Source organism: Lithobates pipiens, unplaced genomic scaffold (genome assembly GCF_037356315.1).
Source record: "Lithobates pipiens isolate NorthernLeopardFrog02 unplaced genomic scaffold, aLitPip1_a1.2 Scaffold_10, whole genome shotgun sequence".
NCBI lineage: Eukaryota > Metazoa > Chordata > Amphibia > Anura > Ranidae > Lithobates > Lithobates pipiens.
Window position 1 is genome coordinate 213932852 of NW_027507686.1, and position 22500 is coordinate 213955351.

General features: G+C 44.5%; 1 protein-coding gene across 15 annotated transcripts in view; it reads left to right on the forward strand.

Annotated features, from left to right (window-relative positions):
* Window positions 1-22500, forward strand: part of PPFIBP2 (PPFIB scaffold protein 2) — a 358545-nt gene that overhangs the window by 256142 nt on the left and 79903 nt on the right. For 9 of the 15 annotated variants that reach the window (XM_077460920.1, XM_077460924.1, XM_077460919.1 and 6 more), the window contains 5 exons: window positions 1000-1191; window positions 7131-7223; window positions 8173-8284; window positions 10090-10122; window positions 17569-17630. In XM_077460920.1, the coding sequence (XP_077317046.1) occupies window positions 1000-1191; window positions 7131-7223; window positions 8173-8284; window positions 10090-10122; window positions 17569-17630 (492 nt within the window). The remainder of the gene's footprint in view (window positions 1-999; window positions 1192-7130; window positions 7224-8172; window positions 8285-10089; window positions 10123-17568; window positions 17631-22500) is intronic. The other 6 variants (XM_077460927.1, XM_077460933.1, XM_077460928.1 and 3 more) reach the window with 4 other exon arrangements.

Consider the following 22500-nt stretch of genomic DNA (forward strand, 5'->3'; position numbering starts at 1 on the left):
CATTGACACACACAGTACTGTTCTGCCCCACGCCTGCTCTCTCCTCACTTGCTGTTATTGACTCCCACCTCAATCTCCAGTGAGGAAAGCGAGAGCCACTGCTGTCGAGCACAGCGCTGGATCGAGTATTCTGCCTTTAGAACCACTTTAAGTTTTTCAATTGCTAGACACCTCTCAGGTGTATCAAAACAAAAGGTGTTAAATGTCTTGTAAAGGTTCGTGTTTTTTCACCTTAATGCATCCGGTCAGTGACTGGCCCTCCAGCCCCACCCCCATTTTACTTACCTGAACCCTCAAACTTGACCCACGGGGATGCGCTCTCTCTCTGCCCAGGGTTCTCTGCTCTTGATTGGATAGATTGATAGCAGCGTAGCCATTGGCCTCCCCGGGAGAGTGCTTCTCCCAGGTGGTTATATGATGCGGGGAGGAGCCGCCGAGGGACCCCAGAAGACGGTGTTCGGAACCACTCTGTGCAAAACGAGCTGCACATGGAAGGTAAGTGTGACCTTGCCTTTTTATTTTATTTTTTCTGAACCTTTAGTGTCACTTTAAGTTGAGAGATAATTTTGGGTTTCAAGATTGTCTTGGTAAACCAGTAAAGGGGGTTCACAGCTGAAATAGTTTCATTTTTGCCGGACTATAAAAATGAAAGGAAAAATGTCCTCTCACATAATAGATATTTAGGTTCATATTCATGTAGGCATCCCATGAAAGAATAGAGCTCTGTTTAGGTACAGGAGGCATTTTTATCTTAGAACTCAAGATTACACAAGGCTATACAGCCCCATGTGCCCCCAATCTCACAGCTCCCCCCCAAGGTATTTGCAGGAACTGCTGCCCTGAATGATCAAAGAAGTTAGGGACAGGAAGTGTGTGATCAGCAACTATCAACATCCACTTCTCTATTTTTTTTTTTTCTGTGGTGCACATGTACAACGTATTATGGTTCTCTTACTTTCAGGAAGGAGCTTGCTCTAAACTTTCTCTTCCATTTTACAGTCTGTAGTCAATATGATAAATGAGCTCCAGGAACAAATGTGCCAACTACAGCTGGAGATCAATAGTAAGATCCAAGAGAGGGAGGAGACGCAGACTAACCTGTCTGACTTGACCGAACCTCTTCATGTCGACCTGAATGAACTGATAGACCCTCCACAGCCCATGAAGTGCCCGGGTTGTGAGGGGAAGGATGTATGAGAAGTATTGTGCATCTTGCATGAGACTTGGGGTGTGTACTAACTTTACTGCAAGTAAAATGTTGGGTAGACAGAGCTGTCCATAACGCGTCAGTTGGGGTACTGCAGCGTGGACATATCAGCGTAAAGGAAACACATACATTCTAAATGGTGACAGGCCAATGCCACCCAAAACTGTTTACACCTGTTTGAGCAAAGTATGAATGGATGAGAGCACCACAAGTTAGTGGTAGTCCAGTAGATGTCTATTATTTCTAATGAGTCCGAAGATAAACCAATGCATTTCAGGGGCTCAGCTGCCCCTTCATCAGGGCTTAGAAACAAGGTCTAATGAAGTGGAGTTCTGGGCTCCCGCAAACATGTTGGCTTTATTGTCTAGTCTTTTAGCAGGAGTAAAAAAACTTCTGCTGGACTGGCACTAACTCATGGCACTTTCATCCTTTTACACTTTGCTTAGACTTTTTCGGGGACCCTGTGGGATACCCCGATTAATATGAAGCTGCCTTTCTTGAACTAGAGGTTAACCATTTAAATTGACCTTTGCACTTTAGTCCAGCACTTTTACATCCCTTTTATAATTTCAAACATTTGCCAGCGTTTTTACACCAGTGTGAAATGGGAAGAGAGTCTCATAACCTGCATATAGCCTCAGCCCGGGCTCTGACTAGGCTACGTCCTTAACGTATTTTTGCACCCCCTCCCCCCAGTATTAATCACGGGGATAAGGCTTTTACATCAGTTGGATGCTCCATAGATGCCCCCTTCATTTTCAAGTACTGCCCAAATGTCTTACCTGTAATAAATCCAAATGTCGCACCCACCCTTCTGGATAGATTTATAGTAATATGGAATAAACATATAATAGGGGAGTCCAACTTTGAGAGCTCCCCTATGGTATGGTCTTCTGAGGAGGTGGAGATATAAACTTCTGATGGGAAATCTCATTGCTGCACTCTGCCAGGTCTAAGCCCCTGTACACACGGTCAGACATTCTGCCAACCAAATCCGTCGGATTTTGCCTGTCGGATCTTGTCCGAAACTGTTGCATACACACGGTCGGAATAAGTTGTTGAAAAATCCGATCATTCAGAACGTGATGACGTAATTTAGTTACGATGGGACTAGTAGTCAATAGCTTTGATGTAGGAATTTGATCTGAGCATGCGTGGCACTTGGTGCGATCAAAATTCTCTACACATGATCGGAGTATGTCCTATCGGACCAGTTGGTCGGAAAATATTTCCAACATGTTGGAAAATTGGGTCCGACGGAATCAGTCCGATGCATACCACACACAGTCGGATTATCCGACAACACGGTCCGATAGGACACATTCCGACGGATTCTCAGACCGTGTGTACAAGGGCTAAGAAACCGCCAATTCCACCAAATCGTGTTCAGATGGATTGCATACACGACCCTACCATCAAATTATATTCATAATGGATGATCTACGATCAAGCATGATAGTCTACATGAGGTACAATCATGCTCATCTGCCTATGTAGGTGGAAGCGAAAGTAGAAACAATGTGACCACTGTCTTTGAGTAAACCGTGCTTTGCTGGGAAATTGCATCCGGGCCAATAAATGTTCCCTCAAGCAGGCTGAGTCAGGAACATTGGCAAGGGTCTTAGCAGGGTCTACAAACGTACAGACCTTTCCCAGTCTGTTAACAAACATCCTGTTTCGAGAACATTTTGTAATGTCTGTAGGCACCTCATTTCTTAACTGCTCTGCAAACTCCGCAAAGGGCTCTCGGGGCTTTATAACAACCGAGCTGTAATACCAGATTTCACCAGCAGGTAACATGCAGCTTTGGGACCCAGTAAAATTGGAGACTCTAATGAAGACCAGGAGCCACTAACTATGGCTCTGCAATAAAACTCAGTTTGTTTTTTAAGTTTGTGGAGCGTTCCTAAATATTCCATAGGTCAGTCATTAATTTTAGCCTAAACGGTGTAATAGAGATTCCCACTGGGGCTTACTGTCAACCGATTTGTTAGGATGATCCCACCCTTTGCTGGTTTATTTTTATTCAAAGAAAGTCAAATCGTATGTGTCTTATCTGGAGTATACATATTGTTTCTCAATGATCATAATTTGGTCTAATTGGTTCAACCCAGAAGGGTGCCACTTTATCAGTTAACTGTGGGTAATAACACAAAGCTATTACCCTTTGCAGCCAATAATAACTAATATGTGACCTGTAAGTACTTATCCATTCCTAACCTTCAGCTAATATTGCGTGTGTGCTGATTTGTTTGATGTGACTGTTATTGCAGTTTACTAACTGTGTGGTTTTATTGGAAAAATATATTCTGTAAATGTGTATTATTTTACAACTTTGATGCTACTTTTTTAACTTGGAGGGTTTTTTTTTTTTTCTTTACAACATATTAGGTATATAGGGATGATGATGATAAAATATTGGCCCCTACTGTGATCATGGCTGTTAGTAACAACTTGGGCACAACCAGTCTGAAGTGCATACAAATGTGCACAGCTGCCATGCGTGCCCGTATGCTTGCTCCCACCTATGTGTAGCAAAGTCCCTGGCCTCTTTAGGCTCAATAGTGATCTCCAGAGTTAGGGAAAGCTGACATCCTTCAGTGTAGTGGGTTATGAGGCATGGTGGGTGCAATGTAAGATGAACAGTGGGCACCAGACACTTTGAATGCGGGTTGGGGCCAGGACACCCTTGGGTAGATGCAGTGTTAATTGGCAGACTCCGACACTTCTATATGTAGACAGCTATACAGGTGAAGGCCTCCAGCCAGACGCCACTTCTCTATAGGTAGGACCGCTGTCTCTTTTATGGCAACAATCCTGTAGCTGTTACTAATGGTAAAGGTATTCAACTATCTGCAACAAAAACAGTTCTCTATACCCCACACTCGCTCACTGTAGGTCTTTACTCAATGATCTCCCAGTCTTTCTCACTAGACTTCAGATCCTCTAGCCACTGGATCCCCTGAGCTCTTTCACTGTAGCACTCAGTATCTTCCTCAAGCCCCCCGCCTGCCTCACTGCTGGGTCTCTGGCTTGGCACTTTACAGATATTCTTAAAGCTTCACCCCTGCTGACACATTAGGTCCCTGGCTAAGCACGCCACAAGTGTCACCTTTGCTGGGTCCCTGACTTGGCACTTGCTGAAGCTTTCCCACTTCTTCACCATCCCTGGTTGGCTATAAGTCTGCTCTAGTACTGGCCTCAGCTTACTCACAATGGTCTCCGGTAGCAAGGTGGAAGGTCCCTTAGTGTTGATGGCTTTCCTACTACCTCCAACCATGACTGCTTCCCTCGCTGGCGGAACCGTTACTTCTGGTCTGACTACAAGCCCGCAGTCCCAACCCTACGCTGCTCTCCTGCTTCTGGATAGGCCCTCAGACAGCCTAGCAGCAAGATATCCCCGGGATAAGCCTTAGGTTTCTGGCCTAGCAGCCCAGGGCAATATAACACATATCCACCCAGACAGCCGTCCAGGTGGCACAGAACCCCGATCACCTGACTCCACCCAAATAAATGGGCTCTCCCAGCAGGCCAACGGACCCAAGAAAATCCCTGCCCATTGGCTGAGAAGCCCCATTCATTCCTAATCTGTCCTTGCAATTCCCTTGTCTTATCTAATGTCACCAGATACCCGGCCATCTAGTGACAGAAGGGAGAAATGCAGCAATTCCAGAATTAGGGCGACATCAATTGAACTCCTAACAATTGGCCAAGGCAACTATCATTTGGCAAATTTAATAGCAACCCTGCCTAAACATCAGGGTGCTACATCTGCATGAGTGGGTCCTTTTAAACCGTCAACAGGAGGGTGGAATAAATATGTGCTGGGCTATCAATTCTCAAACACTTAAATGTGTCTCGGCATTCTGAATGGTTCTGTCATGGCCCACGGATTGATGTTCTTCTTATATCCCAAGTGTTACCAAACATACCTAAATCAGCGCAAAATAAGTTTATCAAAGGTGAATAATTGTTACTTTCACACCAAATAAATATTCTAAACCACTTCTTCCCGATCACCACCATGCTCTCAGTGCCCTCACCTTAATGGTGTGTTATACACGCATGTGAAATCACATCAAGCTTGCTTCTTCTTCTCTGTCAGTGTTTCATGCCAAGGTCCTCCGTGTACCTGTAGTGTAGCCTCCACACTAGGGTGCGCTTATTCAGTTAGATGTTCCTCCAGGGTAATAAGTTAATGGCTCCTTTTTTAAGAGCGTCTTGAACCACACACACTATGATTACTCCAATACTGTGTTGAAACAGAGGATGCCCCAATAGTGTAACATGTAAAGGAATCACTTTATTCTACTAAAGTGCTGCTTACATATATAAAATAACTCCTAGCATTTGTTGTTCTTCCTGGTATGACATTACTTCTGGTCCGTGGCCCCTCAGGCTCTGCCCTACGAGTTGCGTCATGCACCACATGACTTCATCAGGGGGAATTGAGGGTCCGATTGGGTAGGGCCGATGATGTGAAAAGGGCCTAAACTGCATCACACTGATGATTACCCACACCGCGGGTGCAGAGTAATGCTGTGGGTTAACTGAACTTTGCCATAGACTCTGCCTGTGGCAAAAGCTGACGCTGTACAGAAAGCATCGGCTTATGGGCTCTGCTCTGCAGCCGTTTTCTTCCTCTACCACCAGCTTCATTCACAACACTGATGCTGTGGTATGACGGGTCGGCAACTTGCGATCTGGGCTTGCTACCCCGCCATTCCAGAGCAGAAGGTCGAGGGCCACATCAAAGGGCTCTGCGGGCCACATGTGGCCCTCGGGCCACTGGTTGGCCACACCTGGAGTAGGGGATGGTTATAACCAGCGGCCGCATTGTCCTGATTAGCCGTGAGGAGAAGCCTGAACACAATTGTGAATATAGCCAATTAGAGCCTCAGACTCTAATCATGTGGCTTGGAAAAAAAAAAACTACAAAAAATCCTAGAAACCTATGAGTCCGGTGCCCAGCATGCAAACATATGGACTGGCTGTGCCTAGTTATAACCCGTGAGATTTTTGTATTTTTTTTTTTTGCCATGTGTCCTTCACTTCCTGTCCCATAACCAAACAGGAACTGGGAGGAAATCCCTGAAAATTAAGGGAATTCCTTAGGCCCCCCAAGTCACCATAACTAGTGTCCCTATTGGATGTTTTCCCCTCTGTTACTTTTCTGGGGGACAACTCAAGATTTGGGAGTTTCTTTACTTTTGATGATAACGATAAAAGGGAGAAATAGGGTGAATCCCCTAAAAGGGGGCACAGATGGCAATAAAAACCTGACAGGTATTCTAATCCCTCTTCACGCTATCCAAATCTATAAATAAGAAGGGTTTTGCCTTTTAGTTATATTGTAATAATAAAAGACACAATCTAAAAAATAAAAAATAAAAAACCCCACAAAAAAAAAAATCTTTACACAGTAAAGACAGAGGGAGCCTTGGGATTTGCAGTTTGTCAACAACTTTAGGCCTGAAGGTTGCTCTGGCATGACATAGACAGGTGAAGTCCTAATGCTGAAGATTCCAATCTTGCAGTGTTTTCAGGCATCTTCAGCTATAAATGTCAATTTTTGTTGTAGTCAAAGCCTTGTCTTTCCTCCAGGGTGGTTCATCTGCCCATGAAGCAGCAAATAACATGTTTATGTTGCCTAGAGCTACACATGGACTTGCAGAGACTTCTACTGTTCTCTTATATGTACTCCTGTGATCATGCAGAGTCGGGTGGGATAGCTTCTTATCGGTGAATAGCATCAGATTCAAGTGCGGACAGGCCAACTTCTTCATGTGAACCATGTGATGACGCTTGGTGTTTACTGCATGAGTGTGTCAGCGAGCATTCAGGATTGTGCACCTGTGTGGTGTGGCCGGGTGCGGGTCTCTTGCCTCTAATCATGGCCTATTTGTCCTGGTCCTTTTCACAGATGCTGCTACAAGAGCTAAAAAGCCTCAAAATAAAAGTGGATGAACTGGAAAACGAGAGGGCACAACATGAATGGAAACTTAAAGCAACAAAGGTGGGTCAAAAGTTTTGTGTTTAGCCAATGGCAGTGCTACATTAACACTTCAATCCTTTTAATTTCTTTAACATTCACAACTCCATTGTTTGCCATCTGTATGACTATTTTGCTATTGTAAAACCTATTCATATCTTTGCACTGTTACAACACATAATTCCCATGGTTTGGTGTTGGGCAGAGATGTCATGTTCTGCCTTGGCACTTGAGATGAGGGGCATTGATTCACACAAGCATTGTTCATGTCAGATTGTCCATCCATGGCAGACAAGCCAATACTTTGGACCCTTACCAGCTCCATCTTGGAAAACTTAGAACTTCGCATGGCCCAAATAAGGGCAATTATTTAACGATGATGTGCCATACCCTAGGCCTGTCCAAACACCAAATTGCCCATGGAGATTAGCAAATGTGGACATTGGATGTAGTCTTTTAATTGTTTTTAGAAGGGCTGCCACTCCAGCTAGTTTTTAGGCAGGCAAAAAATCCACCTTGCAAAACAGATTGTCATACCAGATTTGGCAGATCACTGGTGGAGCAAATATTTACAGATTTGCTATTCACTATTTGCCATGATTTATGACTTTGCCTGTGTTCCCTCATCTGTGTTATAAGTGCCCTATATGTGCAAGTTGTGTAGGGTTGTCTACTGTCTGTTTTACTTTCTGTCCTATCCTCCTTGTGCCCCTTGAATATTGTGTTCTGATTAAGGTCTGGTCAGTCTATAGAGTGCCCTGGCACAACAACCAGCTGTTTGCCTCTGTGTGACCCTTAAAAGTGCTATCTGTAGGGTTTCTGTGCAGTAGTATATAGAAACTCTTTACTTTTTCCCCCCCAAGAATTTTGATCCACAAGTCCATGCTAAATATACTAAATTCATTTTTTAAAGTGTACATCTAAAACCAGAATGACTTGCAGGCCATATTTGATAAAACATTGTTTTTTTTAGGCTGAAATTGCACAACTACAGGAACAATTGGCTTTGAAAGATGCTGAAATAGAACGTCTACAGAGTCAGATTACTTCAAGAACAGCTGCACAAAATGAATCCTCAGACAGAGGTACATAGTATACGTGTTTCTAATTATCTTTTCTAATTAAGATATGATTGCATTAAACATAATGGGCTTGATTTACTAAAACTGGATATGGCAAAATCTGGTGCTGCTGTGCATGGTAGCCAATCCGCTTCTAACTTTAGCTTGTTTAGTTAAGCTCTGACGAAAAAAAAAAGAAAAGCTGATTGGTTTCTTTGCAGAGCTGCAACAGATTTTACACTCTCCGGTTTTAGTAAATCATCCCTATGTGTCTCAATGTGCTTACATTAATAATACTTTTAAAGAATTCCATTTGGTCAGTTATTAATTTTTATTTATTTTTTTTCCCACATATACATTTTATTAAAGCAGAATTTCAGCAGACACTTTTTTTCACTAGTTTTGGATTGTTGGGGTTGGGTTAGAGCCTATATTAGGTTTTTATTATGTCCTTATTAGGGAGATTTCATTACACTACAGGGAGTGTAGTTGACAGGAAGGCGGCCCCCCTGGCAGAACACTCCGGTCAAGTGAACGAGAGGTTTTTTTTTTTTTTTTTTTTGTCACGTACCTTCAACAGAAGCTGGACCGGCTGCAGTACATACAGGCCGAATGTTGGCCGGTTTCTATTGAGAAGAGGGCCCTGCATTTTCATGCGCAGTCCCTTTTTTAAAGTGGACTGTGCATGAAATTGGAAGGCTCTTTTTTTTTTTTCTTTTTTTTTTTCTTTTTTTTTTTTTTTTTTATAGCTTAAAAAAACAAAAGCAAAACAAGCATATGTAAAAAATAGAGTTGAAGTTTACTCTACAAGATGGCTTCTTTCTTCTTTTTGAAGGTGTAAGTAAAGGTGACCTCATTGGGCCATCTCCTGGGGTCTTGGAGAAGATGAAGATTCCAAATCTTGCGAGAACTTGCTCCAGTACCATACAAAGTCATGACTTGTGATATTTAGGACTCACAGATTCCCAAATATCACAAGTCATGCCTGTGCGGTACCAGAACAAGTTCTTGCAAGATTTGGGATTTTAAGCTTCTCCAAGACCCCAGGAGAAGGTCCAATAATGTCACCTTTACTTGCACCTTTACCTTCAGGAAGCAGAAATGATCCATAGTGTAAAGTGAGTAACTTCAACTTTATTTTGTTTTTATGCTTGTTTTTTTGGGGGGGATTTCAGCACTTCTTACTCAGTGGCTGATGACCTACAAAAGAAGTGGACCTTGCACTTTTATGCAAAGTCTAAGGACTGAACTCGGAGAAACTGTCAAAAAAGGGCAGGCAGAAGTCAAAGGATTAGTCATCAGGATTACTTGTGCTCTCCCTGCTGCTGATCTTTCCCCATTACTGACTAACCGTTTCTTGTTCTGCTCTGTGCGCCTTTTGTGGAGGTAGCCATCTTGGTACAGGTAGGGCTTTGCTTCCTCAAGTCAGAGCCTCCAGAAAGGAAAATGGTGACACAGTAGTGATCTCACCATATCTCGCTCACCACATCTCACTCCTAATCTCATGAGACTAGCAGTGCCTTAGATTTCACACAGCAGATGGAGAGCTATGCGGCTGTAAGGACAGGAGTGTCTGGGCACACTCGCATACCAGGAAATATTCCAGACAATAGGTAAATCTTTCAGGATACTGCTTAGGCACTATAGACACTTTAGATGTTACATATAACCTAGCGACTCTGCGCTTTTTGAGTTGGGTTCCTCTTTAAGGGCTCTTCTTCAACTTTTTAAAGTGTGTTCAATCTTATAAAAGATCATATAAGAAGAATGAGCAATGCATGAATGTAACGTTGCATCATTTTGCTTTCTTTACCTTCCCTGTCACATAGAAGAAGTATTTAGGAGGAGGATAAAAGAGAAACGTAAGCCATTGTCGTTTTTCATTCTTGTCCAGCACTGTTGTATGTAATGCTACATTGTTGCAAAAGCCTTTGTTCAATGTCACTGATTTGCAATTTACTAGCAGCAAGCAGACAGCTAACATCGTCTCAGTGCTTCCGTCTGTCTACCCTGGCTTGTCCTGAATCTGCTAAATCAATTAATTGTTGGTCAAATTAACGGCGTGGTTTTCAGACACTAGAGTGGGCAGACTGTCTGGTTGCTGTATATGTTGCCTGCTGGTTGGGTGGTGATTTTGTCATTTTGCGGTTTACTATAGGCATTTTTACATTTGCAGAGACTTTTAATAATGCGATGTGCAGTTGCCCATAGCAAAGCCTCATCTGGGCTAGTCAAATCTGTGAATGATGATCTGATACATGTGGGCAACTGCAGATCATTACTGAATGCATTGTGTAGTCTTCATATAATAAGAAAGAACTAGTTTCAGAATCCCATGGTCGGCTCTGAGCCATATAGTACAGATGAATCCACAGTGGTTAGATTTGCAGGTTCTGATTGGTAGTTATCAGTGATCACATCTTCTCATACTTTTGCCTAGACTATCAGATTCATTTAACACTATTGGATGCTTGCCTTTTTTTGTTTTGCAATGCTTTAAAGCTATGCTCCAGGAATTTTGTTTTGCATACTTGCATTGGTCCAGCTTGGGGAAGCTGGCAATCACTGTAGCAGTCAGTGCTACTACGCGGATGGCCGTTATCTTACAGGTCCTGCTGCTCAGTTTCTATGTGAGTGGCTTCCCCTCTGCACACTGACAACACAGTGTTTTCTGATTGGAAGAGGGGGAGAATGTGACTTCTCTGTCCCTCTTCTCCACATCGTTCAGCGAGGGTACACCTTATTTTAATTGAAAAAGAAATACAAGTTCTATGAATGGTGGCAGTGCCAAGAGAGCAACCCCCTGTGGTCAGTGTGTAGAAGGGAAGCTGCTTGCTTGAACCCGAGCAAGACCTGGGAAAGATTATCACTATCAGTGTAGTATTCACCACAGTGATTGTTAGATTCCACAGTGGTCCATGACGCCTGAAATATTTGTACTTACACTGGGGTAGATTTACTAAGACTGGTGGACTCAGAATCTTGTGCAGCTGTGCATGTGAGCCAGTCGGCTTCTAACTTCAGTTTGTTCAATTTAACCACTTTCAGACCGGACCATTTTGCTGGTAAATGACCAGAGGTCTTTTTACACTTTGGCACTGCGCTGCTTTAACTGGTAATTGCGCGGTCATGCAATGTTGTACCCAAACAAAATTTGCGTCCTTTTCTTCCCACAAATAGAGCTTTCTTTTGATGGTATTTGATTGCCTCTGCGATTTTTATTTTTTGCGATATAAACGTAAAAAGACCGCAAATTTTGAAAAAAAATGATATTTTCTACTTTTTGTTATTAGAAAAATCCAATAAACTCAATTTTAGTCATACATTTAGGCCAAAATGTATTCAGCCACATGTCTTTGGTAAAAAAAAAGTCAATAATTGTATATTTATTGGTTTGCGCAAAAGTTGTCACATCTACAAACTAAGGTACGTTTTCTGGAATTTACGCAGCTTTTAGTTTACGACTGCCTATCTCATTTCTTGAGGTGCTAAAATGGCAGGGCAGTACAAAACCCCCCCAAATGACCCCATTTTGGAAAGTAGACCCCCTAAGGAAATTGATAAGAGGCATGTTGAGCCCATTGAATATTTTATTTTTTTGCCTCAAGCGATTGAATAATGACAAAAAAAAAAATTTTTTTTTTTTTTTACACAAAGTTGTCACTAAATGATATATTGCTCACACATGCTATGGGCGTATGTAAAATGACACCCCAAAATAAATTCTGCTGCTTCTCCTGAGTATGGGGATACCACATATGTGGGACTTTTTGGGAGCCTAGCCGCGTACGGGGCCCCGAAAACCAAGCACCGCCTTCAGGCTTTCTAAGGGCGTAAATTTTTGAGTTCACTTCTCACTACCTATTACAGTTTTGAAGGCCATAAAATGCCAAGATGGCACAAAACCCCCACAAATGACCCCATTTTAGAAAGTAGACACCCCAAGCTATTTGCTGAGAGGCATGTTGAGTTCATGGAATATTTTATATTTTGCCACAAGTTGCGGGAAAATTACAAACTTTTTTTTTTTTTTTTTTTTTTTTTAACAAAGTTGTCACTAAATGATATATTGCTCATGCATGCCATGGGCATATGTGAAATGACACCCCAAAATAAATTCTGCTGCTTCTCCTGAGTACGGGGATACCACATATGTGGGACTTTTTGGGAGCCTAGCCGCGTACGGGGCCCCGAAAACCAAGCACCGCCTTCAGGCTTTCTAAGGGCGTAATTTTTTGATTTCACTCCTCACTACCTATTACAGTTTTGAAGGCCATAAAATGCCAAGATGGCACAAAACCCCCACAAATGACCCCATTTTAGAAAGTAGACACCCCAAGCTATTTGCTGAGAGGCATGTTGAGTCCATGGAATATTTTATATTTTGCCACAAGTTGCGGGAAAATTACAAACTTTTTTTTTTTTTTTTTTTTTTTCACAAAGTTGTCACTAAATGATATATTGCTCACGCATGCCATGGGCATATGTGAAATGACACCCCAAAATAAATTCTGCTGCTTCTCCTGAGTATGGGGATACCACATATGTGGGACTTTTTGGGAGCCTAGCCGCGTACGGGGCCCCGAAAACCAAGCACCGCCTTCAGGCTTTCTAAGGGCGTTACAGTTTTGAAGGCCATAAAATGCCAAGATGGCACAAACCCCCCCCCAAATGACCCCATTTTGGAAAGTAGACACCCCTAAATTTAGGGGTACACTAGTGAGACTAGGTAATAAATGGCGGGTGCCCTGAAACTATAAAAAAATAACTAACCAACCAGCGTCACCTGTAACAGTTATATGGTGATCACTGGTGAAAGGGTTAACTAGGGGGCAATTAGGGGGCTTTATGCGGTAGTATATGGGGGTCCCTGGCGCTATAAAAATCTGCAGCGAACCTAAATACCTACCTGCCTAACTAGCGTCACCTGTGACACTAATACAGCGATCAGAAAAACGATCGCTTATTAGGCTGGGTTCACACTGGAGCGATGCGGGAACGCCACGAATGCGCGGCGGGTTCCCGCATCGCATGCCTCCCGGCGGCAGTTCACACTGCCCTATGCGAACTGCTGGGAGTGTCAGTGAAATGTTACTGACACCCCCAGATCAGTTCGCATATCGCAGTGCGATCTGCAAACTCGGAGCGCATGGTGTGAACACCCATGCGATCCGATTCTGCTGCGGGCCAAAAAAAGGGTCCCGTGCGAATTTGCGGCGGGTGCGGCGAATGGCTGAACTCGAATCGCACAGAGATCGGATGTGATTTGCACTGCAGTGCGGTGCGAATCACATCCGTTCTCATAAACCGCTGCAATGTGAACCCAGCCTTAGTGACACTGGCGACGGGGGGTGATCACGGGGTTAAACCTTTATTGGGGGGGTTAGGGGGGTACCTTAGAACTAAAGGGGGCTAACCCTAACTGCCCTAACAGTTATTAGTCACAAATGACACCCGCCGGGTGATCAGGGGGTTAAACCTTTATTAGGTAATAAATGGCGGGTGCCCTGAAACTATAAAAAAATAACTAACCAACCAGCGTCACCTGTAACAGTTATATGGTGATCACTGGTGAAAGGGTTAACTAGGGGGCAATCAGGGGGCTTTATGCGGTAGTATATGGGGGTCCCTGGCGCTATAAAAAGCTGCGGCGAACCTAAATACCTACCTGCCTAACTAGCGTCACCTGTGACACTAATACGGCGATCAGAAAAATGATCGCTTATTAGGCTGGGTTCACACTGGAGCGATGCGGAAACGCCGCGAATGCGCGGCGGGTTCCCGCATCGCATGCCTCCCGGCGGCAGTTCACACTGCCCTATGCGAACTGCTGGGAGTGTCAGTGAAATGTTACTGACACCCCCAGATCAGTTCGCATATCGCAGTGCGATCTGCAAACTCGGATCGCATGGTGTGAACACCCATGCGATCCGATTCTGCTGCGGGCCAAAAAAAGGGTCCCGTGCGAATGTGCGGCGGGTGTGGCGGGTGTGGCGGGTGCGGCGAATGGCTGAACTCGAATCGCACAGAGATCGGATGTGATTTGCACTGCAGTGCGGTGCGAATCACATTCGTTCTCATAAACCGCTGCAATGTGAACCCAGCCTTAGTGACACTGGCGACGGGGGGTGATCACGGGGTTAAACCTTTATTGGGGGGGTTAGGGGGGTACATTAGAACTAAAGGGGGCTAACTCTAACTGCCCTAACAGTTATTACAGTCACAAATGACACCAATGCAAAAAAAAAAAAAAAAAAAAAAAAAAAATGACATTGGTGTCACTGTGACTGGGGGGCAGGGGTAATTGGGGGGGTGATCGGGGGGTAAAGGGGGGGTGTGAGTGTGCCTGGCATGTTCTACTGTGTGTGTGAGTGTTGGTGCAACTTACTGATCCGCTCTCCTCCGTGTCGGAACGAAAAATACCGACACGGAGGAGAGAATACATCACTTCCTCTCCTGTGTTTACATTACAGGAGAGGAAGTGATGTCACCGGGGATTTCTATTCGTCGGGAGCGATCGCGAGGGGGTGGCCATGAATGAATGGCCGTCCCCTCGTCCGGGATCGCTCCCGCACGAATACCGACCGCCGCAGGCACCGGGCGGGGGCCCGATCGGGCCCCCGACCCGCGGGAGGCAAGGGACGTACATGTATGTCCTTATGCCTGCCCGTGCCATTGCACCGACGTACATCGGCGTGCGGCGGTCGGCAACTGGTTAAGCTTTGACAATAAAACCTGGAAGCTGATTGGTTTCTATGGAAAGCTGCACCATATTTAGCATTCTCCAGTTTTAATAAATAACGCCCATAGTGTCAGGCTGGACCAATGTAAGCATGCAATAAAAATAATTTCTGGAATTCTGCTTTAAAAATGAGATTTACAGTAACATTATAAGCACTTCCTATAGAATTTGAAAAATGTGAAGCCATATGTAGAGTCAGTTGACCATTTTACATTTCTGCAAAGTTCCTTTCAGGGTCTGTCCACCCTAAAGGAATATTATAATAAGTGTTGTCTGGTGGGCTGAGTCACCAGGTAGACTTTTTTTGTATCTTTTATTGAATCCAGCAGCCCCATCTTCCTGCCATAGTTCCTCGTACTCTCCAACTCGCTTTGAGGTCTTACTACTTTTGCTGCAACAAGTGTTCATCCCACTGCATTCTCCATGAGATAAAAGTAAAAATGTAACAAGAAAAGAGGACCACTTTTGTGACCGCAGCACATGAACAGGAGAAATTATGTTCCCGGGTCTCACCTCCCAGGGTCACAAACCCTTTTGGGTGATTTAACTTTCCAGAACCCAACAATTTTTGGCAGACTGAAACGTGAAGGCTCTTTTTTTTAAAGCGGATATGACCTGCTGGCAGTTCATAGGCAAAATCCAGGATTGTGCAGCCTCATAGAAGACATGGCTTAACTTTTAGAGACCTTAAAAGAATTGTTTTTCCCTAAGCTGATTACACTTTAGGTAAGATTGCCACAGGAACCATTATGGTATTGTTTTTTTTCAACTGGATTACATTTTTATGGAGGTTGCAATTTACAGTGATATTTACAATATCCATAGTTTTTAAAGCAGTGGTCTCCAACTGCGGCTTGGATGCAGTCCTTTGCTTGCCTTTTACTCAGACCTTGGGGCGTTATTCCTCTTGCTGACCCCTAGGATGGGGGGGCTGTATTCCTCTTGCTGACCCCTAGGATGGGGGGGGCTGTATTCCTCCCGCTGGCCCCAAGGATGGGGGGGGTTGTATTCCTCCCGCTGGCCCCAAGGATGGGGGGGGGGTTGTATTCCTCCCGCTGGCCCCAAGGATGGGGGGGGGTTGTATTCCTCCCGCTGGCCCCAAGGATGGGGGGGTTGTATTCCTCCCGCTGGCCCCAAGGATGGGGGGGGGTTGTATTCCTCCCGCTGGCCCCAAGGATGGGGGGGGTTGTATTCCTCCCGCTGGCCCCAAGGATGGGGGGGGGGTTGTATTCCTCCCGCTGGCCCCAAGGATGGGGGGGGGGGTTGTATTCCTCCCGCTGGCCCCAAGGATGGGGGGGGGGTTGTATTCCTCCCGCTGGCCCCAAGGATGGGGGGGGGGTTGTATTCCTCCCGCTGGCCCCAAGGATGGGGGGGGTTGTATTCCTCCCGCCGGCCCCAAGGATGGGGGGGTTGTATTCCTCCCGCCGGCCCCAAGGATGGGGGGAGTTGTATTCCTCCCGCTGGCCCCAAGGATGGGGGGGGGGGTTGTATTCCTCCCGCTGGCCCCAAGGATGGGGGGGGGGGTTGTATTCCTCCCGCCGGCCCCAAGGATGGGGGGGGTTGTATTCCTCCCGCTGGCCCCAAGGATGGGGGGGTTGTATTCCTCCCGCTGGCCCCAAGGATGGGGGGGGGTTGTATTCCTCCTGCTGGCCCCAAGGATGGGGGGGGGGCGTATTCCTCCTGCTGGCCCCAAGGATGGGGGGGGGGCGTATTCCTCCCGCTGGCCCCAGGGATGGGGGGGCTGTATTCCTCCCGCTGGCCCCAGGGATGGGGGGGGCTGTATTCCTCCCGCTGACCCCAAGGATGGGGGGGGGGCTGTATTCCTCCCGCTGACCCCAAGGATGGGGGGGGGGGGCTGTATTCCTCCCGCTGACCCCAGGGATGGGGGGGGGTTGTATTCCTCCCGCTGACCCCAGGGATGGGGGGGGGCTGTATTCCTCCCGCTGACCCCAGGGATGGGGGGGGGGCTGTATTCCTCCCGCTGACCCCAAGGATGGGGGGCTGTATTCCTCCCGCTGACCCCAAGGATGGGGGGCTGTATTCCTCCCATTCATTCCTATAGAGAGGTTTCCTATTATGGATCCCAAAACTGCACCGCCACTCTGCAGTAATGAATAGAGATTCTTTCGTGCATGAACAGAATTATAGGAAATGTGGCAGGTAAAACCATAGATTTCATCTGTGTGTGTGTGTGTGTGTATGTTATGGTTTCCCCAAATTTTAGCATAGTCTCATTTGATTTAAGCTTGTACATGCAGCAAACCCTGCATGTGATTTGGTTTGGATTGGATGTGCGTTTCTTGGCATTTGCCTGGTAGAAAATAATGCGTAAGTCCACCCAATACTGATATCTTAATTGTAGATTAATGGTGGCAGGTCTAAATTACGGCATTTATTTTTAGCATTTGATTGCCAAGATCAGTTTATTTTGTCACTGCTTCAATGTCTTAACCCCACAAGTGCATGATACAAGACATCTGTGCTTTCCTCAGAGCTAATCGCGATAGAGTATAATTGCTTCCATTCAACTCTCTAAAATATGCTAAATAATATTTGTAACCTACAGATCAAGAGATCCAGCGGTTAAAGTTGGGAATGGAGACCCTGTTAGCGGCAAATGAAGAGAAGGTGAGATTACTTGAAGTCGTCTAAGATAAAATTTTTCTTTTTGAGATTAAAGTGTTTTAACATTTTTTAATTTCTGTCTGTGACCCCACTGTGGAAATTTCCCCCCTCATTCCTGACCAGAATAGGAGTGTCAAACAGAACAGGTAAAGAAAGCATGCCTATGAACTCTCTGGAACTGATCACAGAGATCCCAGCTAATCAGCACTCCAGGTGCCCTACCAGTTGGTTGACTGGATGGGTAAATCTAGTCACATTTTGGGCCAAGGAATGAGCTGGAGGCACAAACTGTACTTTCTTCTCCTACACCACTTCCTTCTGGCAGTTGAATAGATGTGTAAGAGTAGAGGTAGAGATTATGGCTGGCCACTGGAAGCCAGGAGGAGGGGGTGGTGGGGGGAAAAAAATTCTGGGCACTCATTTGTCCATTCATTTTGCCTATGTACCATTGCCATTGTTGACATATATTTATGAGTGCCCATGAATTGTCACGAATGCCCATCTGTTGTCTATGTATTGCTGCCATTGCCCAGGTATCCACATATCATCATGAATGCCCTTCTATTTGCGCATTATCACAACTGCTCGTTTATTGTTGTCCTTGAATGTTTATTGCCACCATTGCCTTTTGGTGCCTGTATATTACCACCATTGCCTTTGCGTCCCCATTATTTGTTGCCCTTGCATCGTGACAGTTGCTAGTGTGTTACAAACCTGTTTGTTGCCTACATACCTGTGTGTGTGTGCCTATATATTTCCACATTTGCCCATATATTACCACAGTTTAGGCTGCACGCTAGAGATCATCACTGAAAATGGGTTCTAACAAAAACTAATTATTTTACCGATATAGTATTTACAGTGCCAAAGTATTCATACCCCTTGAAATTTTCCACATGTTACAACCAGAAACACAAATGTATTTTATTGGGATTTTATGTGATAGAACAACACAAAGTGGCACATAATTGTGAAGTGGAAGGAAAATAATGCTTCTTCTCCTCCTTCTCCTTCTCCTTCTCCTTCTCCTTCTCCTTCTTCTTCTTCTTCTTCTCCCCCCTGAGTCAATACCTTGTAGAACCACCTTTCACTGCAGTTACAGCTGTTTTTCTACTAGCTTTGCACATCTAGAGTGATATTTTTGCCCATTCTTCTTTGTACAATAGCTCAAGTTCTGTCAGATTGGATGGAGAGTGTCTGTGAACAGCAAGTCTTGCCACAGATTCTCAATTGGATTTTGACTTGGCCATTGTAACACATGAATGTGCTTGGATCTAAAGCATTCCATTGTAGCTCTGGCTGTATGTTTAGGGTTGTTGTCCTGCTGGAAGGTGAACCTCCACCCCAGTCTCAAGTCTTTTGCAGACTCTAACAGGTTTTCTTCTAAGATTGCCCTGTTTTTGGCTCCATCCATCTTTCCATCAACTCTGACCAGCTTCCCTGTCCCTGCTGAAGAAAAGCATCCCCACAACATGATGTTGCCGCCACCACCATGTTTCGTGGTGGGGATGGTGTGTTCAGGGTGATGTGCAGTGTTCGTTTTCCGCCACACCTAGCGTTTTGCTTATAGGCCAAAAAGTAAAATTTTGGTCGCATCTGACCGGAGCACCTTCTTCCACGTTTGCTGTGTCCCCCACATGGCTTCTCACAAACTACAAATGGGACTTCTTATGGTTTTCTTTCATCAATGGTTTTCGTCTTGCCACTCTTCCAAAAGGGCCAGATTTGTGGAGAGCACGACTAATAGTTGTCCTGTGGACAGATTCTCCCACCTGAGCTGTGGATAACTTCAGCTCCTCCAGAGTTACCATGGCTGCTTCTCTGATTTAATGCTCTCCTTGCCCAGCCTGTCCATATAGATGGACGGTCATGTCTTGGTAGGTTTGCAGTTGTGCCATACTCCTTCTCTCTCTTTTTTTTTTTTTTTTTTTTCGGATGATGGATTGAACAGTGCTCTGTGAGTTGTTCAAAGCTTGAGATTTTTTTTAAATAACATAACCCTGCTTTAAACTTCTTCACAACTTTATCCCCGACATGTCTGGTGTGTTGCTTTGGGCCTTGGTGATGTTTGTTCACTAAGGTTCTCTAACAAACCTCTGAGAGCTTCACAGAACAGCTGTATTTATATTGTGATTAAATTACACACAGGTGGACTCTATGAGTTGGGTGACTTCTGAAGGTGACTTCACCAGATTTTAGATAGGGGTGTCAGAGTAAAGGGGGCTGAAATACAAATGCCCATCACACTTTTCACATATTTATTTGTAAAAATGTTGAAAACCATTTATCACTTTCCTTCCACTTCTCAATTATGTGCCACTTTGTGTTGGTCTTTCACATAAAATCCTAATAAAATACTTTTTACATTTTTGGTTGTAACACGACAATGTGTAAAATTTCAAGGGGTATGAATATTTTTTCAAGGCACTGTACTTTTTTCGAGTTAACTGCTGTATGTCCATGTGATGGTTGAACTCCATGTACAACTTTTTTTTTTTTTTTTCAACCTAGCTATGTAACTGTGTCAAACAGATTCCTTTTTAAATTGTAATGGAGACCATTCTCTTGGCAGCCATGGAATAAGGAAGAACGTGGCGTCTTCTTTGGCAGAAATTGTCCCATGGAAATTTTTAAAGCATCAAAGTGTTCTAAGTCCAGGAATAAATGTTCTCATTGGTTCCTTTTACTGCATCCTCTGTACACTTGTTGCTAATTTATTCCATTTTTTATCTATTTTTTTTTTACTTTTATCGTACCACTTCTGTGTATAAAAGTTCTTTAATAATGGACTAATACGTTTTGAAGCCCAACTTCAACCATATGTGAAAACTGGAGGGACAGAAAAGTAGTGAAGTTGCATTTGCCTTCATGTTGTAATCTGCGCTACAGGAATGACATTTGGACTTGGATTGGTTACACTGGATAAAATCTTTTTGTTTTATAGCAAATATTGTGTATAATTATCTTATAGAATTAGAAGATGGGGTTTCAAGATGGATGGTCTTTTGTAATATACCAAGTCATAGGTTGTACATAATCACCACAGCACATGTTCTCGCTCCTTCTTACACCCTCACTACCACACACATTTGTCTTTCTACAAGGACAGATTTTCTACTTAGTGGAGTTCCACTCCTAAAATTATTTTTGCATAAATTGGCTGCATTAAAAAGGAGTAATAACATATTTTTTTTTTGTACTCGCCTCTTAGCCCTTGTACACACGGTCGGAGATTCCATCGGAATGTGTCCGATCGGACCGTTTTGTCGGATATTCCGACTGTGTGTGGTCTGCATCGGACTGTTTTCGTCGGAATATCCGTCGGACCAACTTTTCCAACTTGCTGGAAATATTTTCCGACAAAATGCTCCGATCAGACATACTCCGATCATGTGTAGAGAATTCCGATTGGACAAAGTGCCACGCATGCTTAGATCAAATTCCTACACCAAAGCTATTGTTTACTAGCGTGAACATAGTCCGGTCGTAACTAAATAACTTCATCACGTCGGATTTTCCGACAACTTTGTCCGACCGTGTGAATCGCCAACCGTGTGTACAAGGGCTAAATTCCTGTTGGTAGGGGGTTTCTCGTAATCTGCCTCCTTTCTCACTTCGGCTCCTTACATCACTTACCTCGGTGCCTTCGCTCGCTAGTGTTCCTGGGAGATGCTTCTCATTTCCCAGGAGTCGCTGAGCAGCGCCGAGGGCTTCGTTGCCATCACAACGGCGGCGGGAACTTCCGCCGCTCGTTGTGATGGCAACGTCTGAAGTGTACGGCGCATGCGCAAGAACGCCGGTGCATGCTGGTTGCTCAGCTGCACCAGAGCCCAGCGGAGTTCCCACTATTATGTTTTATTTTTATTTATTTTTTTAGGATCCAGATCTTTTGTTAATCAGGCTGATTTCGAGTACTCGCGTTTCTGAGCTGAATCTGCCCTCGAATTGCCGATTTTCATAGAGGAATATAATTTATATTCCTCTTTCCAGGCAGTTTCCATAGTGCTTGTGGGCTTCACATGCACTATGGAAACTGCCTGGAAAGAGGAATATAAATTATATTCCTCTATGAAAATCGGCAATTCGAGGGCAGATTCAGCTCAGAGACGCGAGTACTCTAAATCAGCCTGATTAACAAAAGATCTGGATCCTAAAAAAAAAAAAAAAAAAAAAAAAAAAAACCATAACAGTCGGAACTCCGCTTTAAAGTGAAATGTGATTTGCACATGGAGGTAACGGGTCCACTTAACCAAGGACCTTGCACATATTTATCTTCCCTTTGCTCAAATTAATGTTATAAATAAGTGAACTCTTAGCCCTTGTACACACGGTCGGAGATTCCGACAGCCAAATCCGTCTGAGTAATTCTGACGGAAGAGGTCCGGAAGTGATGTTGCATACACACAGTCGGACTAAGTTGTCGGAAATTCCGATTGTACATAACGTGATGACGTTATTTCGTTACGACGGGACTACGTTCAGGCTAGTAGCCAATAGCTTTGGTCTAGGAATTTGATCTGAGCATGCGTGGCACTTTGTCCGTCGGAGTAGGCTACACATGATCGGAGTATGTCCGATCGGAGCATTTTGTCGGAAAATTTTACCGGCAAGTTGGAAAAATTGGTCCGTCGGATATTCTGACGGAAACAGTCCGATGGAGACCACACACAGTCGGAATATCTGACAAAACAGTCCGATAGGAAACATTCTGATGGAATCTCCGACCGTGTGTACAAGGGCTTAGAGTTCCTGTGAATGTGCCTAGATTTAAAAAAATATGCCAAGATGAATCCTTGAAAAATAATTTAATGTTTAGAAAATAGGAGTCTTGGAGTTCATGGTGAAGCTACTATAGAGATTAGAGACAGATTCT